The sequence below is a fragment of the Brassica napus genome, chromosome C6 (assembly GCF_020379485.1).
Source record: "Brassica napus cultivar Da-Ae chromosome C6, Da-Ae, whole genome shotgun sequence".
In the NCBI taxonomy this organism is placed as follows: Eukaryota; Viridiplantae; Streptophyta; class Magnoliopsida; order Brassicales; family Brassicaceae; genus Brassica; species Brassica napus.
Genome location: NC_063449.1, coordinates 19,810,718 through 19,830,789, shown reverse-complemented (window position 1 = coordinate 19,830,789; position 20,072 = coordinate 19,810,718). Strand labels below are relative to the sequence as shown.

The following is a 20,072-nucleotide window of genomic DNA, read 5'->3' as shown; positions in this document are numbered from 1 at the left end:
AAGAACACAAAATTAGATGATTTGTGAACACAAATTTATGCAGTTCTGATGTGGTTAAAACCTAGCACACCAAAATTACCTAACGAAAGATAAAAATCGCCTAAGCGAAAAGCAAGTTCGATCAAAGATCGAAAGTATTTACAATCAAAAAACAAAAGGAGAAGGGCGGTAACCGGCGGCGGCAAAAACCAACGGCCACAATATTTTCTTTTCTTGAAAAAAGAGAAAATAACAAATATAATTTTATTGAGTTTTAATGATGTTTATAATAATTAGTTACAATCAAATAAAATTAAAATAATGGTCTCTAGCGTACCGGCCCGAATTGACCCAAATCGGCATTAATGACAGTCTTCAAAGTAACATTCCAAATCTCTCTCTCATTCACAAGTTGCGAAGAATATGGCGACCGAGGATGTGAACGAAGAAGCCCTTGCGGCGGCGGAAGTAACGGAGAAGCAGCCTCATAAGCTCGAAAGAAAATGGTGTTTCTGGTTCGATAACCAATCTAAGCAAGAGCAAGGCGCTGCCTGGGGAGCTTCCCTTCGTAAAGCCTGTACCTTCGACACTGTCGAAGATTTCTGGGGGTGTGTCTTCCTTCTTCTCCTCCTTCATTTCCTCATTTTTAGGCTTTGTATCGATCTGTGAGATTCATGGTAAAGTTAGATCTGAATGCCTCGTTAGATTGCTTCGATTAACTTCTTCTGGCATGCGTTTTGCAGTTTGCACGAGACTATATTCATCCCCAGCAAATTGACGCCGAATGCTGAAATTCACATGTTCAAAGCTGGTGTTGAGCCCAAGTGGGAAGATCCAGAGTGTGCTAATGGCGGAAAGTGGACTTATGTTGTTGCCAACAGCAGGAAGCAAGCTTTAGACAAGGCTTGGCTTGAAACTGTAATATCGTCTTCCCTTTTACTGTTTTTTGTCTTTAGACAATTGTGCCTTATGTCCTAATGTCTATTTCTCTCTCTCGTCATTGGGCGGCAGTTGATGGCTTTGATTGGAGAGCAATTCGATGAGGCAGATGAGATTTGTGGTCTTGTTGCTAGTGTGCGCCAAAAGCAAGACAAGCTCTCATTGTGGACAAGGACTAAATCAAATGAAGCTGTCCTGGTAAGATGTTTCTCTTCTCACTTTGTACATTGATGTTCTTGTGCTGTTCATGATTACGAATCCTGTTTTCTTCTAGTTGTTATCTGGTATTTTGTTTGGTTTTCTTTTTTTTCTTTTTCATTTTCTTGCTTGTTGGCGGTGTGCGATGAGATGCCCAAGTACTATAGACTAGCTTCCTTTGTTGAACGTGTTGATTGCTTTCTACAGTAAAATAGCATAAGCTGTTTAATAACGCTACTCTAAATTATCAACACAGATGTAGAAAGGACTACTATCTTGTTGCTTTGTTCTGACCTTGGGTGTCTTACCAGCTTCTGATGACTGAGATACCCTTGCTTCTTTAAATTACCATTCAGAATTAAAACAGTTTTTGTTTGAACGGGATTCAGTCGACTAAAATGATTAAAGTCTGAGATGGGATGACTAAAGACGTTTTATTAGATTTGAACTGAAGGGTTACAAGAGTGATAGGAAAGTGAAAGAGCAACAAGATCAAAGAGCAACAAGATCAAAGAGATCGCCTAAAAACCCTAGATCTAGCCACTCAGTCTGTTTTATGGTGCCAAAAGTCCCCTCCTTGTTGCTTCCCCTTCCCTTTTTATAGGACTCCTGCCCTTGATGCCCTAATTTCGTACCTCTTTGGGCCTTGATGCGAGAGGCCGAGTATGCGGGCCTGGACAAGGCTCCCTCCAAGCCGGGTACTTTTGGTCGGCTTACTCGACCGGCTAAAAGTACTCAAAGGTCGAGCCGATAGGTTTGGCCGCCGAGCCGACCAAACCGATCTGACTTGCTGGATAAGGGCCTGTTATTCGATGGGCCTTGTAGAGGGGTGTAATCCATCTCCTACAATAAGTCCCCCCCCAGTTCACTTGTGAGCGACATGGCGGTCTCAGTGAATTTGTGGGTCAGGTTTATTCGGATAGCAGACTCTAATACAAGGGATAACCCTTCCCGTTTAGTCGTTGGTATGTGCTTTTAGCCGCGTGGTGTTCTATAGGTGTCTCTGGTCGCTCAGAGTAGCGCTTGACTCGCTTACTTGCCTACCTGCTTTTATAGTAGGGTACAATTTACTCGGGTGATAGATCATCTTGGATAAAGCGACGGGGATCGGTTTTGCTGGTTAACCGGGGACCGGTTTAAATCAAGACCATGGATTGATTCCGGCCTGACAACCTGATTGAAAATCGGTTCGAGCGAGAAACCGAACCGTCGCGAGTAGGTTTCTGGGCATTTAGGCGGCCTTTTGAGGCCCATTTAGGCCTTTGTAGACCTAATAATTGTGCTCGGGGAACGTGCCTTCGTTTTTGCTATAAATAGGTCTCTCTCCTTTGCATTCGTCATTCTTCTCTGCAGATTCAGGTATCCCGTTTTCTCTCCCTTCTCTCTACTTTTACTTTCTTTCTCTAGATAGGTTTTTCTTCGTATAGACTCGTTGGTATCGTTCGGCGGTTGTAGTCGTCCCCTGAGTTAAGAAACATGCCTCCGAGAAGTCGATTGTCGCGAGAAGAGAAAGGGAACATCGCAGATTCTCCGAGCCCGACCAGAGATGTGTCAGCGACCGGTAGTCCACTGGACGATTTCGACTTGATTCATCGCGATGCTCTTCGGGACACGGAGAATATAACTCTATCTCAGCGTCTTGAAGTCGGGAACAGTGATGTGAGCGGAAGTGAGGATGGAGGGAGAGACCAAGGCGATACTGCGACTGGTTCCGAACGTGGCGACACTGATGAGTCTGGTCGGTCTCCGACGCCTTCGAGACAGGTTCGCAAGAGAGTTTGTTTCGACCATATAGACTGTCGCCCAACTATTTATCATCCTGGTGGGATCTTCGAAGAGCTAGGTCCGCTGCCACCCGGACTGCTACGGGACCCGCGGGCTCAGTCGTGGGGGAACGTGTTTGGATCTTCTGCTTCTCATTATACCGTGAGGGATCTATTAAGGGCGAGCGGCGGTGCTGGCGTTACTTACATCATTCCGTCTGCCGAGCAGCGTCCCTGGTCGCCTCCGGTTGGTTACCAATGCGTGTATGAGTCCTATTTCGGGGATCATACGAAGGTATGGTTCCCGATTCCTCGGTTAGTGATGTCTTATGCATTCCACTGAGACATCGCCATCTCTCAACTTTTGAACGGGTCGCTGCGAATAGCCGTCATGCTAATGGTAATGGCAGCTGAGATGAACATCTCAATGAGCGTGAGGGTCTTCGAGGAGTTGACTTTCACGAAGGCGGAGCCAAACGGGATCTTCTCGGTGAAAATGCGTTCGAACTACAACGTCTTGACCGGTCATCCAAATAAGACGCATGATTGGCAACGCGTGTATTTCTTTGTGAAATCTGATGAACATGCTTTTGAAGAGCCGCCGGGGCACGACTACCGCGTTCTGTGGAATCGGCAACTCGGTAGAGACTCGTCTGTTGGAGTTTCGTTTTAGTCGTTAGTCCTAACTTTTCTTATCCTTGTGTTTGCAGTTCGTCATCCGAATACGATCGCCTACCCCGAGAAGTTTTTCGAAAGTGCTCAAGCGATCGCGGCGCATAGTCATCTTCGTTGGCCGGATCTCAGTCGGGAGTGGATACGTCGTCAGCAAGCTAGGATCGCTAGAGGTAAGCCTGCTGATTGCGTTTAGGGCCTACTCGAGTTTCCTTTTGCGATTTTTCATGTTGATTCTCTGCTTTTGTAGTTGATTGGGAGTCGAGGCTTCCTTGCGTTCCCGGTCCCCGTAAGTCGCGCCTCCCTTTGTTTACTCGCAAACAACAGAGACTTCTCGACAAAGCCAGAGAAATGGGTGGAGTTCCGGATCTAAGCGCCCTGTTAAAAGGGAAGTTGCAACCGCTCACGAAGAAATCGACTACAGTCGATTCTCAGGGACCGTCTAATTCTGGAGTCGACGTCACTTCTGAAGGTGGTGGAACCTCCCGAGAAGGGCCTCCAAAGAAGGAGCCTTCAGAGAGGAAGGCCCTATTGCAATTGATCAGGGGGGCAGGGCAGAGACTTCTGCTTCAGGTCCCAAGAAGAAGAAAAAGACCAAAAGGACTAAAGTGGGAGCGACCGACGAGGTTCCTCTCGAAGAGTCTGCTTCCCTCGATGCGACTTTTGAGGGTTTGAAGGCCAAAAAGAAGAAGGATGGGAGGAAAAGGTCTCGTGGCGGGGCAGAAGGGCAGGAGACTGTTTTAGTCGGGGCGGCATCAGATGGTCACCCGAGGAAGAGAACCAAGAGGTCTGTCGAGGCAGAGCCCCGTCCCTCTACCTCCGACGCGAACGCTGCTGACGAGGCCTTAGTCGACGCTGTTGGGGAGGCCAGCGGCACTCCTGAAAACCTGTCAGAGGAAAGGAGGAAAACCTTGATGTGCCGTGGGCTAGCGCACCGGGCAAAACAGGCATGCATGGCTTGATCATGGAAAGCAGTAAAGATATATGTTCATTGTTTGACTCATATCTTCCAAACCACGAGGCTTCTACGCATGAAATCACTTGGAGAATGTTCTCAACTCAATTACGTAGCTCCTTGAAGAAGAATCAGATCAAACGGAGTTCATATGTGATAGTTATGCTATTTACAAATCAGGTGATCTTCAGTTCTCGCGAATTCAGACCACCCGAGAAGCTCGAAATGGCTAACCTTGTTTCTGATGAACCAATGGTCAATTCAATCATGACAAAAGTTATTATTCATGTTCTAAATGTTCAAGAAAGCATTGGGCTTGATGGTTTTCAAAAAAATTCAAAAACGAACTTGTTTGGGCCAAATGGAGAAACCGATAAATATTGGCTAAGGGAAAAGATGGATTTCGACCAGGCCTCAAAGGGACATGTCTTGGCCCATATCAGGAGTATATTCTTCTCCTTTCAAAGTCCTGGTCGTGGCTATATGAAGAGGTAGTCCAAGTTTCAGTCAAAGACTTTATTTAGTCAAGTCTTTGTTTCTATTTCCAATGTCTTGTTTTTAGCATATTTTTCTTTGGATCTCTACAACTTGTAATCCTATAAATAAGGCCTTAGAGCCACGAAATAAAACATATTGTTTTTCCCTTTTTATGAGTTTCTCTCATTGTTCTTTGTTTAGAACACTTCTTAGTTTCTTGGTGAGGTTATCTCCAAGTTTCGATCCTTCTTTTGTTGGACCGGTGCGTCACATCCGGCAACGATCGAAGTCTGGTAGTATCTTTGGGCTATTCCGCAACCTTTAGTGTCACCCCTCGATCCATCAGTTCTCAATCCTCTCGGATCTGAGTTCATATCAACCTTACCAAAAGAGTGATCCTTATTTTGGTCGTATCAAACCTGCTCGCGAGAATGAAGTTCTGGTGGCGAGCCCGCGAGGTCTACTCCAGACTCTCCTGCGAGAAAAAGATCTGGATCTGAAGGTTCCGTAGCGAAGAGAAAGAGGATTGAATTCCCCGATCGCGTCGAGTTTTCCTACAACAAGATAACTCCCCTGATCCTTAATCCCCTTAGGTGCGCAGAGCTGACGTGTCAAATTCGTGGTGGGACGAAGGAGATGCCGCAATTGGAAGACCTTTACTTCAAGAATAAGTACATCGACGCTGCTTCCTCGAGAGCGCGGGTATCTGCGCTACCTTTCACCTTTTATCTCCTTCCTCGATTTATTGGGTTCATCCATCTCACGTGGTCCGTGTTTGTCGTTCTGCAGAGTGACGGGAGCATGAACTTCCTTGTTGAGAAATACGACAGCGCCCTGAAGCAAACGATGATCCAGTTGGGATCTTCGGAGAAGCTCACTCAAGCAAGGTTGAAGGCCATTGAAAGGGTAAGGGCTGAGCATAAGAAGGCTAACGAGAAGGCTGCGAAGGAGAAAGAAGTTCTTCGAGTGAAGTTCGAAGAGCTGGAGGGTAAGCTCAAATCCGCCGGCGCGGCCAAGAAAAAGCTTGTCCGAGAGAACACCCGTTTGGAGCAAGCGGCTGCGACCCTTGAGAAGGAGAAGACTGAGCTACTCGAGGAAAGGGACGCTGCAGTTGAGAAATTGATTGGAGAGAGGCAACGCTTGAGCGACTCCCGGGGGCTTGAGGTTACTTGTGAGAGGGAAAGGGTCGAAGCTGCTATGGTCGAGAAGGCAAACCGCTGCTTTGGTCGTGTGCGCGACCATTTTATTCGCTTGGACGCCTTTGGGAAGGCGAAAAACATGTACGGTCAAGCTTCGGGGACGAAGAAGTGCCTTGAGATGATAAAGGCAAGCGGGACGGAGATCCCGCAAGAAATGATCGACGTTTTTGCCGAGCAGAAGAAACTTTACGAGGCGGAGGCTACGAAGCTTTGTGCAGGTCCGCTGTCTGATAGCGACCTCACTCTTTCTCCGCTGGTTCTCCCTTCTCGTTTCGTCGAGGACAGATTTAGAGCGTCGTTTGATCCATAAGGATCAAACGTAAATTTGATCGGACCAGGGCGGTTTCTCAGGTCATCACTTCGCTCGAAATTACCGAGGAGCCATCAGAGGAGCCACTGGTCGATGTCACGTCGGTCCCGGCTGAGCACGTCGACAGTCTCTGAATTGCCGTCAGATTGATATATTATACTACCATCACTTATAATTTCTTGTTGGGCCTTTCTTTCTTTTGGCAGATACATGTTCATAAACACATTTGCAATATACTTCAAGCTCATCTCGATTAATCGCAAACCCATTAGCCAAAACTTCTTAATTTGTTTCTGCTACTGATTCGTGGCGCATCATTCCCTCCTCCTTTAAAAAGATTTGCCCTCAAATCTATCTTTCTTTAGCTTCAGATGGGATGGTCTCTTGACTTTCCGTAGAACTCTTTTTTTTTTAATAAAGAAAAGAAGATGAAAGGTAGAAGATGGATGAAGAAGTTGGAAAGATGAGAAAAATGAACAGACAAGTACCGGTTGAGTGGCTCTGATACCACTTGATACATCCTAAATTAGGGAAAGGATCACTCAATCGGTCTTAAGGATATGAACTCGCCAAAAGGGAGAACTGGTGGATTGAATGGTGACACAAGAGGGGCGGAGAGTCTCTTGATACTACCGAGCTTCGATTGTTGCTTGATATGACGCACAAGTCCAACAAAGGAAGAAATGGTGGATTGAAGGGTCGCACAGCAGATGCGGAAGGCTGCTGATATTCCCTAAGCCAATTTGTTGCCGGATGTGACGCACCGGTCCAACAAAGAAGCAATCTCGATCTGTTGCTTGATATGACGCACAAGTCCAACAGGAAAGAGGTGTTTACTTGGAGCTAACCACACCAAGAAAGAAGTGAGAATCCATCTCAAGGTCCCAAAAATAATAATCAAAGCTTATTTTATTTCATTGATCAAATGGCCTTTAAATAATAGGCAAAGCATACAAAGGGTTGGAATACAAAAGACTAGTCAAACATAGAAATTAGCAACTTATAAAAACAAGGAAGACTTACCAAAGACCTTGAATTGACCAAAAATCATAAATGTCTTGACTTGACCGAAATTGAAAGATTGTGGTCGCCAAACTCTTTGGCTGATCTCGTGCTTCCACATGGTCGACAGTCTCTGAATTGCCGTCAGATTGATATATTATACTACCATCACTTATAATTTCTTGTTGGGCCTTTCTTTCTTTGGGCGGATACATGTTCATAAACACATTTGCAATATACTTCAAGCTCATCTCGATTAATCGCAAACCCATAAGCCAAAACTTCTTAATTTGTTTCTGCTGCTGATTCGTGGCGCATCATTTCAAGTTGATACGCCCAAAACGGGAAGGATGGCTTTGGCCGGGTGTTTGATATGAACCGAGAAGGCGATGACACTTCTGGAACTGGAATGTAATGAATGGATCGTCAAGAGATGCGTAATGACTCTTGATATACCACGATCTAAGGCTAACCACCTAAGAAACGATGAAGGTGTGTTGGCTAACCACCAAACGACACAAAAGATGATTGGCTGACCACCAAATCAACAAGCCGGTTCAAACCGATGAACTAGCTAAGAACTCTCTCTCTCACTCAGAGAAAAGAATAATCGAAAATAAACAACCAAAATGAACTGATTTTATTCATCAAAGGGACTACATATTTATACTACTTGTAGTCAAAGAGAATTAAAGAGAATTGTGGGAAAACAAGGCATAGAAAATAGAAACATTGACTAGAATATTATTAATGAGTCAAAGACTCAGTCTTCAATGCAGATTAGTCAAAGATGACCATTCGGTTCACGTTCTGGTCAAGGAAACCCTTCGGCTACTGTCCAGGTTCATCCGAACCAGATGGATGCACGGGGTAAAGATAAGGACGCTTGCGAGACTGTCCGGATGGTCCGCCAGATAAGAATGCATGTCCGTCTTTGGTTTCTTCACGACCCAAGCTAAGTCTGGCTCGACCGTGGGTTTTAGAATGTCGAGTTGGTCCGGGAAGACGGGCTGTGGTTCGGTCGGTTAGGTCGTCTGGACGTGGTTCCAGCCGAAGCTCCAATCGGGACGTTCGCGGGACGGCTCGGTCAGTCTGATCGGTACGGTCGGATGAACGAACCTCGATCAAATTGTTCAGAACGTCCTGATCTCCATGCTGGTTGGCTCCAATGGACTGATCCACAAACCAGGGCACATCAGTGAACGTCTAGAGAACGAGAACCTGGAGGAGGTCCCCGGGAAGGAAAACCTTGAGATAAGCAACACTCCGGTTCGAGAGGAAGAGACCGGGAACGTGGGCATCGAGGATCCTGTCCTCATCTCGGATTCTTCTTCTGAAGGACGAGAAGACTGAAGAGGAGGAAGACAATAGAGTCGAGGAGACGTCGCCGTCGCAGCTAATCGAGGAAGAGACGACCAATGAAGTCGGGAATAAAGATGTTCCTTCGCCTCCTGCTGTGGCCTCTCTTGTCCATGTTCCTACTCGGGTGGATGACCCGACTGTTGCTGCTACTGAAGACCCAGTCAGTCAAGATTCTGCACCTTGACGCTTTGCCTGTGTCTCCTTTGTTCTTTTTGTGTTTCTTTTTGTGTTTGTGGTCTTGATAAACCATGTTGTTGTATTACTAGACGTACTTTTATTTTATCGGTAAGTCGCTGTTTTCAAGCAGATTTTTAGATTTGCGGGTTGTTGTGTTCCCAATCTGTACTTGCAACTTGTCTAAGTAAATTTCAGTTATCTTTTGAGTCTCGCGATATGTTCGCCTAGAGACAATAGATTCTTGACCTTTGGTTTTTGCAAATAGATAATGACACAACCCGCTAAGGGACTTTGTTCAGTTCTTGTCGTGTTTCGATTGAGATAACGTCTAGACGCGTTTTTCTACTTTGAAAACAAGAGACTGAATCTAAGAGTAGAAGGTTCTTTTTACGCGTTTTCTCAAAGACTATCGAGTAAATGGGTAGCTAATCCGTTACGCGTTTAGTCGAGAAAAGGTTAAAGATTCACTCCGTTTGGTCGTTCAGTGCTCTTTGGGCACATGTGACTCGCGACCGTTTGGTCCTTAGGCTAAGTGTCTGATCAGGACATAGCTAGGAGATGGAACGTGAGTGTCCGCGTACCCCCTGCTGGAGGTACGGGAGCCGTTGGGTTCGACAATCGGTATTTACTCGATTGGAGTCGAAACAAAGAACAAGATTTTGACTTTGGTTTTGTTACAGCTAGGGGTGGGCAAAAAAATGGAACCGATCGAACCGACCGAACCGAAACCGATTCGAACCAAACCAAAGTCCATTTCAAATCATTCGGTTGAAGATTTTCCTAACCCGAACGGTTCAGTTCAGTTCGGTTTAAACCGAACCGAACCGATAAACCGAAGTGTTTTTATAGTTATTTAAATTAAAAATATTAGTAATATCAAGATATTAAAATCCTAAGATTAAGCCAACGTAATTTCCTTTTGCACGAAAGAAATCCTAATATAATTTGATTTCCATGACACTTCGTCTAACTTTTGTAATATTCATCATTAAGCCCACATAATTTCCATGTTAATTTTTTTTCAATAGCGTATACTTTTAAACCCTAAAATTAAAACATAAACCAAGTCTATTTAAAAACAAAAGTTCTCCGCATCGTCTCTTTTCTGCGTCTCCTTCCTGTCTATTTTTCCTTTTGGTGGTGTCAATTTTAATAACTTTAGGTGAGATTTTTATTATCAAATTCTAAGAATTTGTTACATATATTTATACAACTCAAAAGTGAAAACATCAAACTATTCTTTTAGCTTATGTATTACATATTTTTATTATGACCAACGTGGTTATTTCATGACAACCATACATTTATGTATTAAAACATGATTTCTTGTACAATAAATAAACTAAGAGAAACTCGATTAAACCGAACCGAAATACAAACCGAATCGAATACAAACCAAACCGAATATAAATCGAACCAAACATAACCGAACCGAAATCGATCCAAACCAAACTAACTATGGTTTACTTCAGCTGAAAAAATTCTAGAACCGAACTAACCAAACCGAACTGAACTCGAATTGAACCGATAAAATAACCGAAGTGCCCACCCCTAGTTACAGCTGGACCGGTTAAGGTTGCCTACGTACCTCGGTTGAGGATCAAGCCATTCGTAGTTCGTTTTTCCCGAGTGAAAGTGGCCGTTGGAAGCGCATTTACTCGGTCGAGTAGAAGTGACCGCGGAGGTGCATCTACTCGGTTTTTTTTTTTTTTTTTTTAAGAGTAGAAGCGTCTTAGATGCATTGAGTTCCATGCTCTAGGCACTTCTTCTCCACTTGACGTTTGAAGTCGGTAGACTCCTGGTTTCACAACTTTGATGATTTTGTAAGGTCCTTCCCACCTAGTGCCGAGTTTGCCGGCGTTCAGTTCCTTAGTGTTCTCAAACACTTTACGCATGACAAAGTCACCGAGTTCAAGGGGTCTGGCTCGGACCTTTTTGTTATAGTAACTCTCTATCTGATGTTGATAGTTTTGGATTCGCAGCAGAGCCTGGTCCCGTCGTTCTTCAATTTCGTCGAGGGCATCAAGCAGCATCTCCTTGTTGAGTTCGACGTACTGGGGCATTGTCGAGCGTCGGAGGCTTGAAACATTAACTTCTGCGGGAGCTATAGCCTCTACACCGTATGCAAGAGAGAAAGGTGTTGATTTGGTCGACCCTCGTGGTGTTGTGCGGTGGCTCCATAGAACTCCGTCGAGTTCGTCGGCCCAATGACCCTTTTTCAGGTCTAAACGTTTCTTAATGCCGTCGATGATGAGCTTGTTGGAGGATTCCGCTTGGCCGTTTCCCTGTGGGTAACGAGGGGTAGATGGGCTCAAACGAATGTTCCATTTGCTGCAAAACTCCTTGAAGTTGCCTGACATGAACTGTGACTCATTATCAGTAACGATTTCGTATGGTAGACCGTGACGGCAGGTAATGTTTTTCCAGACGAACCCAAGGACTTCTTTGTCGGTGACTTGAGCGTAGGCTTCAGCTTCGATCCATTTGGTGAAGTAATCAGTGAGGACGAGAATGAAATGCCGCTGTCGGGAGCATGGATGAGGTCCTATGATATCCATTGCCCATCGCATGAACGGGTACGGCGCGACCGTCGTTCGTAACATTTCAGTTGGACAATGGATGTTTGGTGCGTGCCGTTGGCATTTGTCGCAGCTTCTGGCGTAGGACTCGCAATCTGCGTTCATCGTCGGCCAGAAGAAGCCTAGGCTTCTCACTTTGATTGCTAATGCTCGTCCGCCCGAGTGGTTTCCTCCAGCGCCTTCGTGTGTTTCGGCCATAACCCTGACCGTTTCTTCACCATGGATACATTTGAGTACTTTACTCGCAGTCCACTGATGGAGTTCGTTGTCTAGAACGACATAATGGGCACTGCGTGTTTTTAGTCGGCGGGTTGCCCATTTCTCGGTTGGAAGTTCCCCCTTTGATAGATAGTCGTTGAACTCAGTTCGCCAGTCGGAGCCGAATTCATCAGTAACGAGCGTGTCGGTTTTGGTGATTGGGGCAATGACGATGGTTTGGTCCGTAGAGATATCGATGCTCGGCTTCTCAATGCAGTGTATTGGACTAGTTCGTTTAACTTGGTCGCGAAGCTTGCTTCCAAGGGCTGCAAGGGCGTCGGCGCAGACGTTTTCTCCTCTGGGAACTTTGACGAGTTCGAAGAATTCGAACTCTGCGGCTAAGCCCTGTACTATCTTGAGGTAGGCATCCATGCGATCGTTGCGGGCGTCGTAATCGCCGCTAAACTGACTGGCGACTAACTGCGAGTCGTAGTAGGTCGCAGTAGGCGCTTAGGCGTTTGGCCTTGACAGCTTTTGCTAAGCGGAGTCCAGCTATCAAAGATTCGTATTCTGCTTCATTGTTCGAGGCTGGAAAGCCGAAGCTAAAAGACTGTTTGATTAGTTCGCCGGTTGGGGATTGTAGTTGAACTCCGGCACCTGCGCCCCTGTTAGTCGAAGATCCGTCGACATGATGTGTCCAGTTTGGGTTTGGGAGTGTGAGATCTTGCTCCAACTCCGGGGCCAATTCGATTAAGAAGTCTGCGAGAACCTGAGATTTCGCTGCGGTTCTGTTCTTGTAAGTGATATCAAGCTCACCTAGTTCGATAGCCCACTTCGTTAGTCTTCCGTACCTGTTTGTATTTTGAAGTATTGTTCGGAGGGGCTGGTCGGTTAATACTTCCACCGAATGTGACTGAAAGTAAGGGCGAAGCTTCTCGCCGCGTCAACGACCGCCAGTGCCATCTTCTCTGGATTGGCTTTTGCTCACCACGATCCTCTTTTATTAGAACGCTACTGACTGCTGCTTGTGACACTGCAACGTAAAGAGATAGAACGTCGCCGATATCTGGCTTGGCGAGAACGGGTGGTGTTGTTAGATAATGCTTGAGTTGGGTAAATGCCTCCTCGCATTTCTCGTCCCAGATAAACCTTTTGTTACCTCGCAGAAGGTCGTAGAATGGCAAGCATTTGTCGATGGATCTGGAGATGACCGGTTGAGTGCAGCTATCCTACCCGTAAGCCGTTGCACTTCTCTACTGTTTTTTGGGCTCCGGAGGTTCAGGACCGCGGAGATCTGCTTCGGGTTGGCTTCGATTCCCCGCAACGTGACTATGTATCCAAGGAACTCGCCTGAGGAAACCCCGAACGTGCACTTTGCTGGGTTCAGTTTCATGTCGTATTTGTTGAGAGTTTCGAAGCAATCTTGCAAGTGACAGAGGTGATCAGCAACGTGTATTGACTTGACAAGCATATCGTCGATGTATATTTTCATGGTGACGCCCAGCTTGTCTGCGAACATTTTGTTCACAAGCCGTTGGTAGGTTGCTCCTGCGTTCTTCAAACCGAATGGCATGACCTTATAGCAGTAGGTTCCTCTATCCGTGATAAATGCCGTTTTTTCGCGATCGTCGGGGTGCATCATGATTTGGTTGTACCCAGAAAAAGCGTCCATGAAGGTGAGCATCTCGTTTCCAGCCGTGGACTCGACTAAACGGTCGATGTTGAGAAGAGGATAACTGTCCTTTGGGCAAGCTTTATTTATGTTTGTGAAGTCGACGCAGACGCGCCACTTCCCGTTCTTCTTTTTGACGACTACTGGATTTGCTAACCACTCAGGGTAGCGCACCTCAGCAATTGAGCCAGCGCCGAGCAACCGGTCGACCTCTTCGTTTACAGCCTTTGACCTATCAGGACCGAGCTTGCATCGCTTCTGTCGGATAGGCTTGACTGTCGGATCGACGTTTAGTTCGTGAGTTGTTATGGTCGGATCGATTCCTTTCATATCTGACATGGACTACGCGAATGTGGATACATTCGCCTTGAGAAAGTTGAGAACTGACCGCTGCATATCCTCAGACAGATACGCACCAATCCTTGCGGTCCGGCTTGGATCGGTATCGTCAATAGGTAACTCCAGAATTTCGCCTCTTGGGAGCAGGCTTTATAGGTTGGAGGAGTAACAGAGTTAACCGATAAAGACGATCGTTGGTGTTTAACTGTGGCGACTAGGAGTTCCCTAGCGGCTTTTTGATCTCCTCGCAGTGTTTTGATTTTTTCGTCCGTACCGGGGAACTTGACGCACTGGTGATAAGTAGATAGAACGGCCTGCATTGAATGTATCCAGGGGGTTCCAAGTATAGCGTGGTAAGGGGCCTTCGTGCTTACAACGGCAAACTTGACAGTTCAAGTGACTCCACGTGCGCGTACCGGAAGGCGGATTGTTCCCAGTATTGTTTCGGAGGATCCGTTGAAGCCGGTTAATGTTCTGGAGGATGGTTTGGTGTTGTCGAGATCGACTCCCATCTTTTGCAGAGTTCCTCGGAAGATGAGGTCGACGGAGCTTCCTGTATCGATGAGGACCTTGGTGACGTCGTACTCCCCAATTCCAAGAACTACAAGAAGAGGGTTGTTGTGGGGTACATGAATCCCCTCAGCGTCATCCGGCGAAAACGTTATCGGAGGGTGTTTTGGCGGCCTAGTCGGCCATCTCTGCGAAGTCGCGACCTGCCGACGGTAATCCTTGACGGAGCGAACAGAGTTGCCGCAAGGAAGAGAACCGCCCATGATGACATTTAGTTGACGTCGCGTTTGTACCTGCTTGGAGTCTAAGAAGGCGCGTAAATCGGTTGGTACGCTGCTGTCGTTTTTTGACGATGGAGTGTCGTTGCTTGACATCTTAGTTTGCTCCAAACGCCTTCGGAGGTCAGTGGGCTTCGAACGATTGAGACGGATTCGAAGATCGCATGCTCCTACATTGAGTTTTTCCCGAAGGTCGCCGTTCGAGCGTTCTTCGGGATCGGGGTCAACTCCCGAGATACGCTGTGACTTACGTGCATTCAACGTTGTTCGGAGATTATTGCGCGTGGAGCTGTTGCTATTTTCGGATTCGAACTTTCGTTTCAGAACATCTCTCAAATCTTCGAGTACAGGTGTGTCATCGTTCTCATCGTCCGACGACAAGGTTTCCTGAGAAAGTATGACCTCAATGCGTCTGCGGTTAGCTGGTTGCTCTTCGTTGGCCGAGGAGTCTGCCTCACCGTTACTCTTCGGAGCATCCTCCTCGTCATTTCGTTGTTGAGTTTCGCTATGTCGGCCTTTGCCTGTAGCTTTGCGCTGGGCTCTCCTTTCTTTATTTTTGCTCCAGCTCTTGCCGTTCTTCGGCTTAGCCTTTAGGGGTTCGAACTTGAAGTCACCACTTGCTAAGGATGAGAGGTAGTGCGCATAGAGTGACTTGCACTCCGTCGTATCGTGCCCTTTGACGTCGTGATACTTGCAATGTTTGATGAGATCGACGGTTCTGGAAGGTCCTGCCGCTTAACCTGTTGCTGTTGTAGTCTGGGTCGAGCAAACGGCGTCGACTGGTTTGTCAGACGAATCGAGCTCCCTTACCCACTTGTTCCATCCTTCTCTGCGGACTACGAGAGTTGAAACCGGCATGTTGTTCTCATTGACGACATACATGTATCCGTCTTTGCGGCCGTTTTTGTCGATTGGAGCATGTTGGCGCGGTTCTTGTCGCGTGTTGGCGTTTTTAGCCGCTGGAGCTTTGGGTGGGTTCATCTTGCTGAGAATGGTGTTAGTATCTTCTTCCATTCGGATGAAATTGTCAGATCGCGCGATAGCGTCCTGGAGCGACGTAGTTGGGTTTTGGTATAAATCCTCTCGGAATTTAGAACGAACCCACAATGTGTTGCGCAGGGCGTCGATGGCAATACCGTCTGGAATTTCAATCTTCGAGACTACGGCTTTGAACTTCTCCATGTAGTCACGGAGGCTCTGGTTTTTGGTTTGGTTGAGGTTCCACAAGCTAGAGGCGGTAGCGCTGCGCTTGGTGAATATAATGTAAGTCTTGAGAAAAGCTGCTGACAAGTCACGGAAGCTTCCGATGGAGTTTTCCTCTAACTCGGAAAACCAGGTTAGGGCTTGCTTGTAGAGAGTTTCGACGAACAGTTGGCAGTAGCATGCGTCCCTTTCTTCGTCGGGGAGTCGTGCCCGTGCCATCGCGATGTTGAAAGCTGTCATGTGTTCCACTGGGTCTCCGCCGGGCTTGTACTCGGGTAGGCGCAGCTTCTCTATCTTTCCGAGTTGCACACTAGTCAGAGCGCTAGTAAAAGGTGTGCGTGATGTTGCGGCGAGGACGCTCTCGATTTGCGGGGCCGTGCTGGTTACTTGATGGATCTTCTCGCTCATTTGTTGGAAGCTGAGTTTCTCGCTCATTTGTTGGAAGCTGAGTTTGAGCTCAGCGAGCTCGCGTATGGTTGCGAGATCAGAACCTACTGGGGGGTGGTTGGCGAGAAGGGTTTCATTAGGCTCCGAGTCGTCTGAGATATGATCGCCTCCGGTCGCCGTTGGGTTGGTGTTAAAGAGGCGACGGCGTATCTGCTGGGGACGGCTTGTTTGGCCATCGGGAGCTGTGAGTGCCGCGACCAAAGCAGCTAATTGGTCGTTGGTCGTCTTTTGGACTTCGTCTTGACGAGCAAGTCGAGCCATGATAGAGCTCATAAAATCTGCTGCGATGGGTGGCGCTGCTTCGGGCGTTGGGGTCGGTTCTCCGCCCGGAGCGCCGAAGGTGGCGTCGTCTTGAACCATGTAGATTTAGAACGTTACTTTAGTCAGTCCCACGGTGGGCGCCAATTGTTTGAACGGGATTCAGTTGACTAAAATGATTGAAGTCTGAGATGGGATGACTAAAGACGTTTTATTAGATTTGAAGTGAAGGGCTACAAGAGTGATAGGAAAGCGAAAGAGCAACAAGATCAAAGAGCAACAAGATCAAAGAGATCGCCTAAAAACCTTAGATCTAGCCACTCCGCCTGTTTTATGGTTCCAAAAGTCCTCTCCTTGTTGCTTCCACTTCCCTTTTTATAGGATTCTTGCCCTTGATGCCTTAATTTCGTTCCTCTTTGGGCCTTGATGCGAAAGGCCGAGTATGCGGGCCTGGACAAGGCTCCCTCCAAGCCGGGTACTTTTGGTCGGCTTATTCGACCGGCTAAAAGTACTCTATGGTCGAGCCGATAGGTTTGGCCGCCGATCCGACTTGCTGGATTAGACCCTGTTATTCGATGGGCCTTGTGGAGGGGTGTAATCCATCTCCTACAGTTTTTATACTGAAGTTATATAGTTTCGTTTAACTATTCATATTTCTATTATACCTGCCGTTATAGTTTTCCCTGTATAAACATAGCTATATTTTCCCATTTGACAGCTCTTTAGAACATGGCAGTATCTAGATGCTAAAAGACTAGTTTCTGAATCTGTCTGCTTAAATTACTGCTTTGTTGTTTGTTGTTGTAAATTCAGATGAGTATTGGAAAGAAGTGGAAGGCGCTACTTGACGTCACCGACAAGATAACTTTCACTAACCATGTAATTAACGTTCTCCTATAGAAGCCAATAATACTTTTGTTCATGTTTATCCTTTCACGTGCTTACTAAAATGTGGTCTACTTACTTGCAGGATGATTCTAGAAGAAGTCGGTTCACTGTCTGAAACGAAGACGCAAGAGGAAGATGAAAGATGCCTTTTTTCTTCCTTACTTTGTCGGTCTACTCAAATAGCTGAGACCTTTAGGGCCACTTCGGTTTGAGGTGTAACTCTACAAAAAAAAAATTTGTTTCACACAGATTTTTAATATCATGTCCAGCTATATAAATTCACTTTTTGAAAGCATCATTTTTAATATCTTTTTACCATATCTAGAAGGCTTCACAACGATATCATGAAAGAGATTATAAAGGTTTTAATAGACAATTAAAAATCTAGGAAGAGTTTGGTCTTTTTCACATACCAATTAAACCATTTTTCTTAAACCTAAGTTGTATTTTTTTTTTTTGAAACACAACCTAAGTTGTATAGTCTCTGGGAAGTATATGTAAAAGAACACACTTTGTACTTTTTGAGTATGTGATGAAATTTTGATAACTGTGGTGAGTTTATTTGTACTATAGAATACTCATTAGTCAGAGTTTAATTTTCTGATTTTTGAGCAAAGAGAATTTTGACCAGGTCATTTGACTGTTTGAGTATCTCTCGGGCAATATAAAAATTTAATCACATTCCAAAAGGAATTAACCTCAATCTCACAGCTAGAGCATGATAAGTTTATTTGTATATATTATCGATAATTTTGTTTATATATTTGATCATTTTATTAATATATATACAATGTTTTTGTTGTTACTATATAATTTCTTTCTGATTGACCGGATCAATTTTATTAAAAATTGTGAAACTAAAATATAATTAATATATCATGGGTTGATCGGATTGAAAATTAAGCAAATTATGACACAAAAACTTTATTTCTTTTTCACCCAACATATTCTTGAAAAAGTGAACGATATTGTTTCCACAGTTGAATTATTTTGACTTTTATCTTCCATATGGTTTTGAAAGGTTTTAGATCAACCATCGAATTGATACATGTTATTTTAATGTTTTTAGTCGTATGTTTAAGGAAAAAACTTACATTTTTGTTATTTAAAGTCATTTTAAAAAATTCAAAATGTAATATATGAGAGAAAAATATAACATATAAGAAAAATATAACATATAAGGTTTCCTCATTTTTGTAATTTAAAATCGTTTTAAAAATTTTAAAATATAACATATATGGTTTTCTCATTTTTGTAATTTAAAGTCATTTTAAAAAATTCAAATATAACATATAAGAAAAAATCTAATTTTTTTATTATATGGCTAATGTGATTGTTTAATTTTTTTAATAATATAAAACTAAACAAAAATGAAGAAAGATGCAAAAATTGTTATCAAATCTTTATTATTCATAATCATTAATTACTATATATATGTTAATCATATTAGGTAATTTCATAACTTTTATTTAAGTAAATAATACACTTCTTATATTTTGGGTTAATATAATGTTTCCTAGTAATTGAATTTGGACCAATATTTTTTTCAATTGATTATTAAGCTGCCACGTAAGCTAAATTGACATCTTAAGTGACACATAAGCATGTTCTCTTTTTAATTAATACAAAATTAGTAGGAGTTATTGGTTGTTGTATTTTAATGGATTTGAAAATTCGAACTAAATCTAGTGTTATTGGTTCTATGATTTTCAAATCTTTATTAAAATCATGTGTTATTGGTTTAATGATTCACAAATTTTGTATCAAATCAAGTGTTATTCAATCGTACGGATTTACTAATATATTTGATTTTATAATGGATTTGAATGAATTTGTTTGGATTTTTTAGTTAAAATACAAAGACTCAAATCCGAGGGAAAACCTCTGAATTTACATATTTTACTTGGATTTATAAATACTATATAGATTTCTAAATCAATCAAAATATATAAACCAATAACACCTATGTTACAACTTTTTAAATGATCCTCAATTAATATATAGGGGATTTTAATGGCAATGAAGATAACAAATAGAAAAGGACGATCATAAAACTAATAGGTCACATAAACTCGAAAACAAAATAAAACTCATCAATTTGTAAATATTATTAAACAATAAATTTTAAGAATATAAACATATTGCAATGAAACTATACGATAATATAGTTATGTACCTCATACAATAATCATATCATGCGCACAGCGCCGGCCGACCCTAGTTGTAAGTAAACAAGAGATATAGTTTTGATTTATGTTCTTCCAATTTAATTATATACATAATAGTTACTCAATTATTCAATATAGTTATTATTTTATAATAAGTAAATGAACACAACATAAATAATAATATATAAAAGTAATTTGTATTATAATATTTATTCCACGCTTTCATCTCACACATGGCGCGGGTTATCACCTAGTAGCTAGTAAAGTTGTAAAACATGACAATTAAAAACATAGTCACGAAAATATGATCAATATTAAGGGAAATATATTACCCGGCAAGAGTACTCCATTATCAATTGGCTTCTTAATTGTTTGGTATTCAGTGTAGTTAACATTTATCTGAATTAGATATAGATACAAATAATTAGTGCATGAATGATAGAATAAAGAATATTTGAGGCAGTATGATCAATATTAAGAGAAAAATATTAGGCGGAAA

The 20,072-nt window shown here is 43.8% G+C and overlaps 1 protein-coding gene across 2 annotated transcripts; it reads left to right on the top strand.

Annotated features, from left to right (window-relative positions):
* The first annotated feature begins 317 nt into the window (after positions 1 to 317).
* LOC111202925 (eukaryotic translation initiation factor-like) lies at positions 318 to 17,703 on the top strand. 2 transcript variants are annotated; one of them, XM_022696161.2, is made up of 5 exons: positions 318 to 587; positions 723 to 897; positions 991 to 1,116; positions 17,331 to 17,396; positions 17,488 to 17,703. In XM_022696161.2, exons 1-5 carry the CDS (start codon positions 403 to 405, stop codon positions 17,518 to 17,520), a joined length of 585 nt encoding a protein of 194 aa, XP_022551882.1. In that variant the 5' UTR covers positions 318 to 402; the 3' UTR covers positions 17,521 to 17,703. The 2 variants fall into 2 exon arrangements, with proteins under 2 accessions (XP_022551882.1, XP_048616476.1); XM_048760519.1 differs by lacking the exons at positions 17,331 to 17,396; positions 17,488 to 17,703 and adding exons at positions 3,590 to 3,724; positions 3,802 to 5,112 and having other exon boundaries at positions 326 to 587.
* The last annotated feature ends 2,369 nt before the right edge of the window (positions 17,704 to 20,072 follow it).

Bases quoted from the DNA above. Each gene is read 5' to 3' on its own strand.
- LOC111202925 (XM_048760519.1), top strand. From the start codon at position 403: ATGGCGACCGAGGATGTGAACGAAGAAGCCCTTGCGGCGGCGGAAGTA. The intron at 588-722 runs GTGTGTCTTCCT...TGCGTTTTGCAG, and splicing joins ACTGTCGAAGATTTCTGGGG to TTTGCACGAGACTATATTCA. The intron at 898-990 runs GTAATATCGTCT...ATTGGGCGGCAG, and splicing joins ACAAGGCTTGGCTTGAAACT to TTGATGGCTTTGATTGGAGA.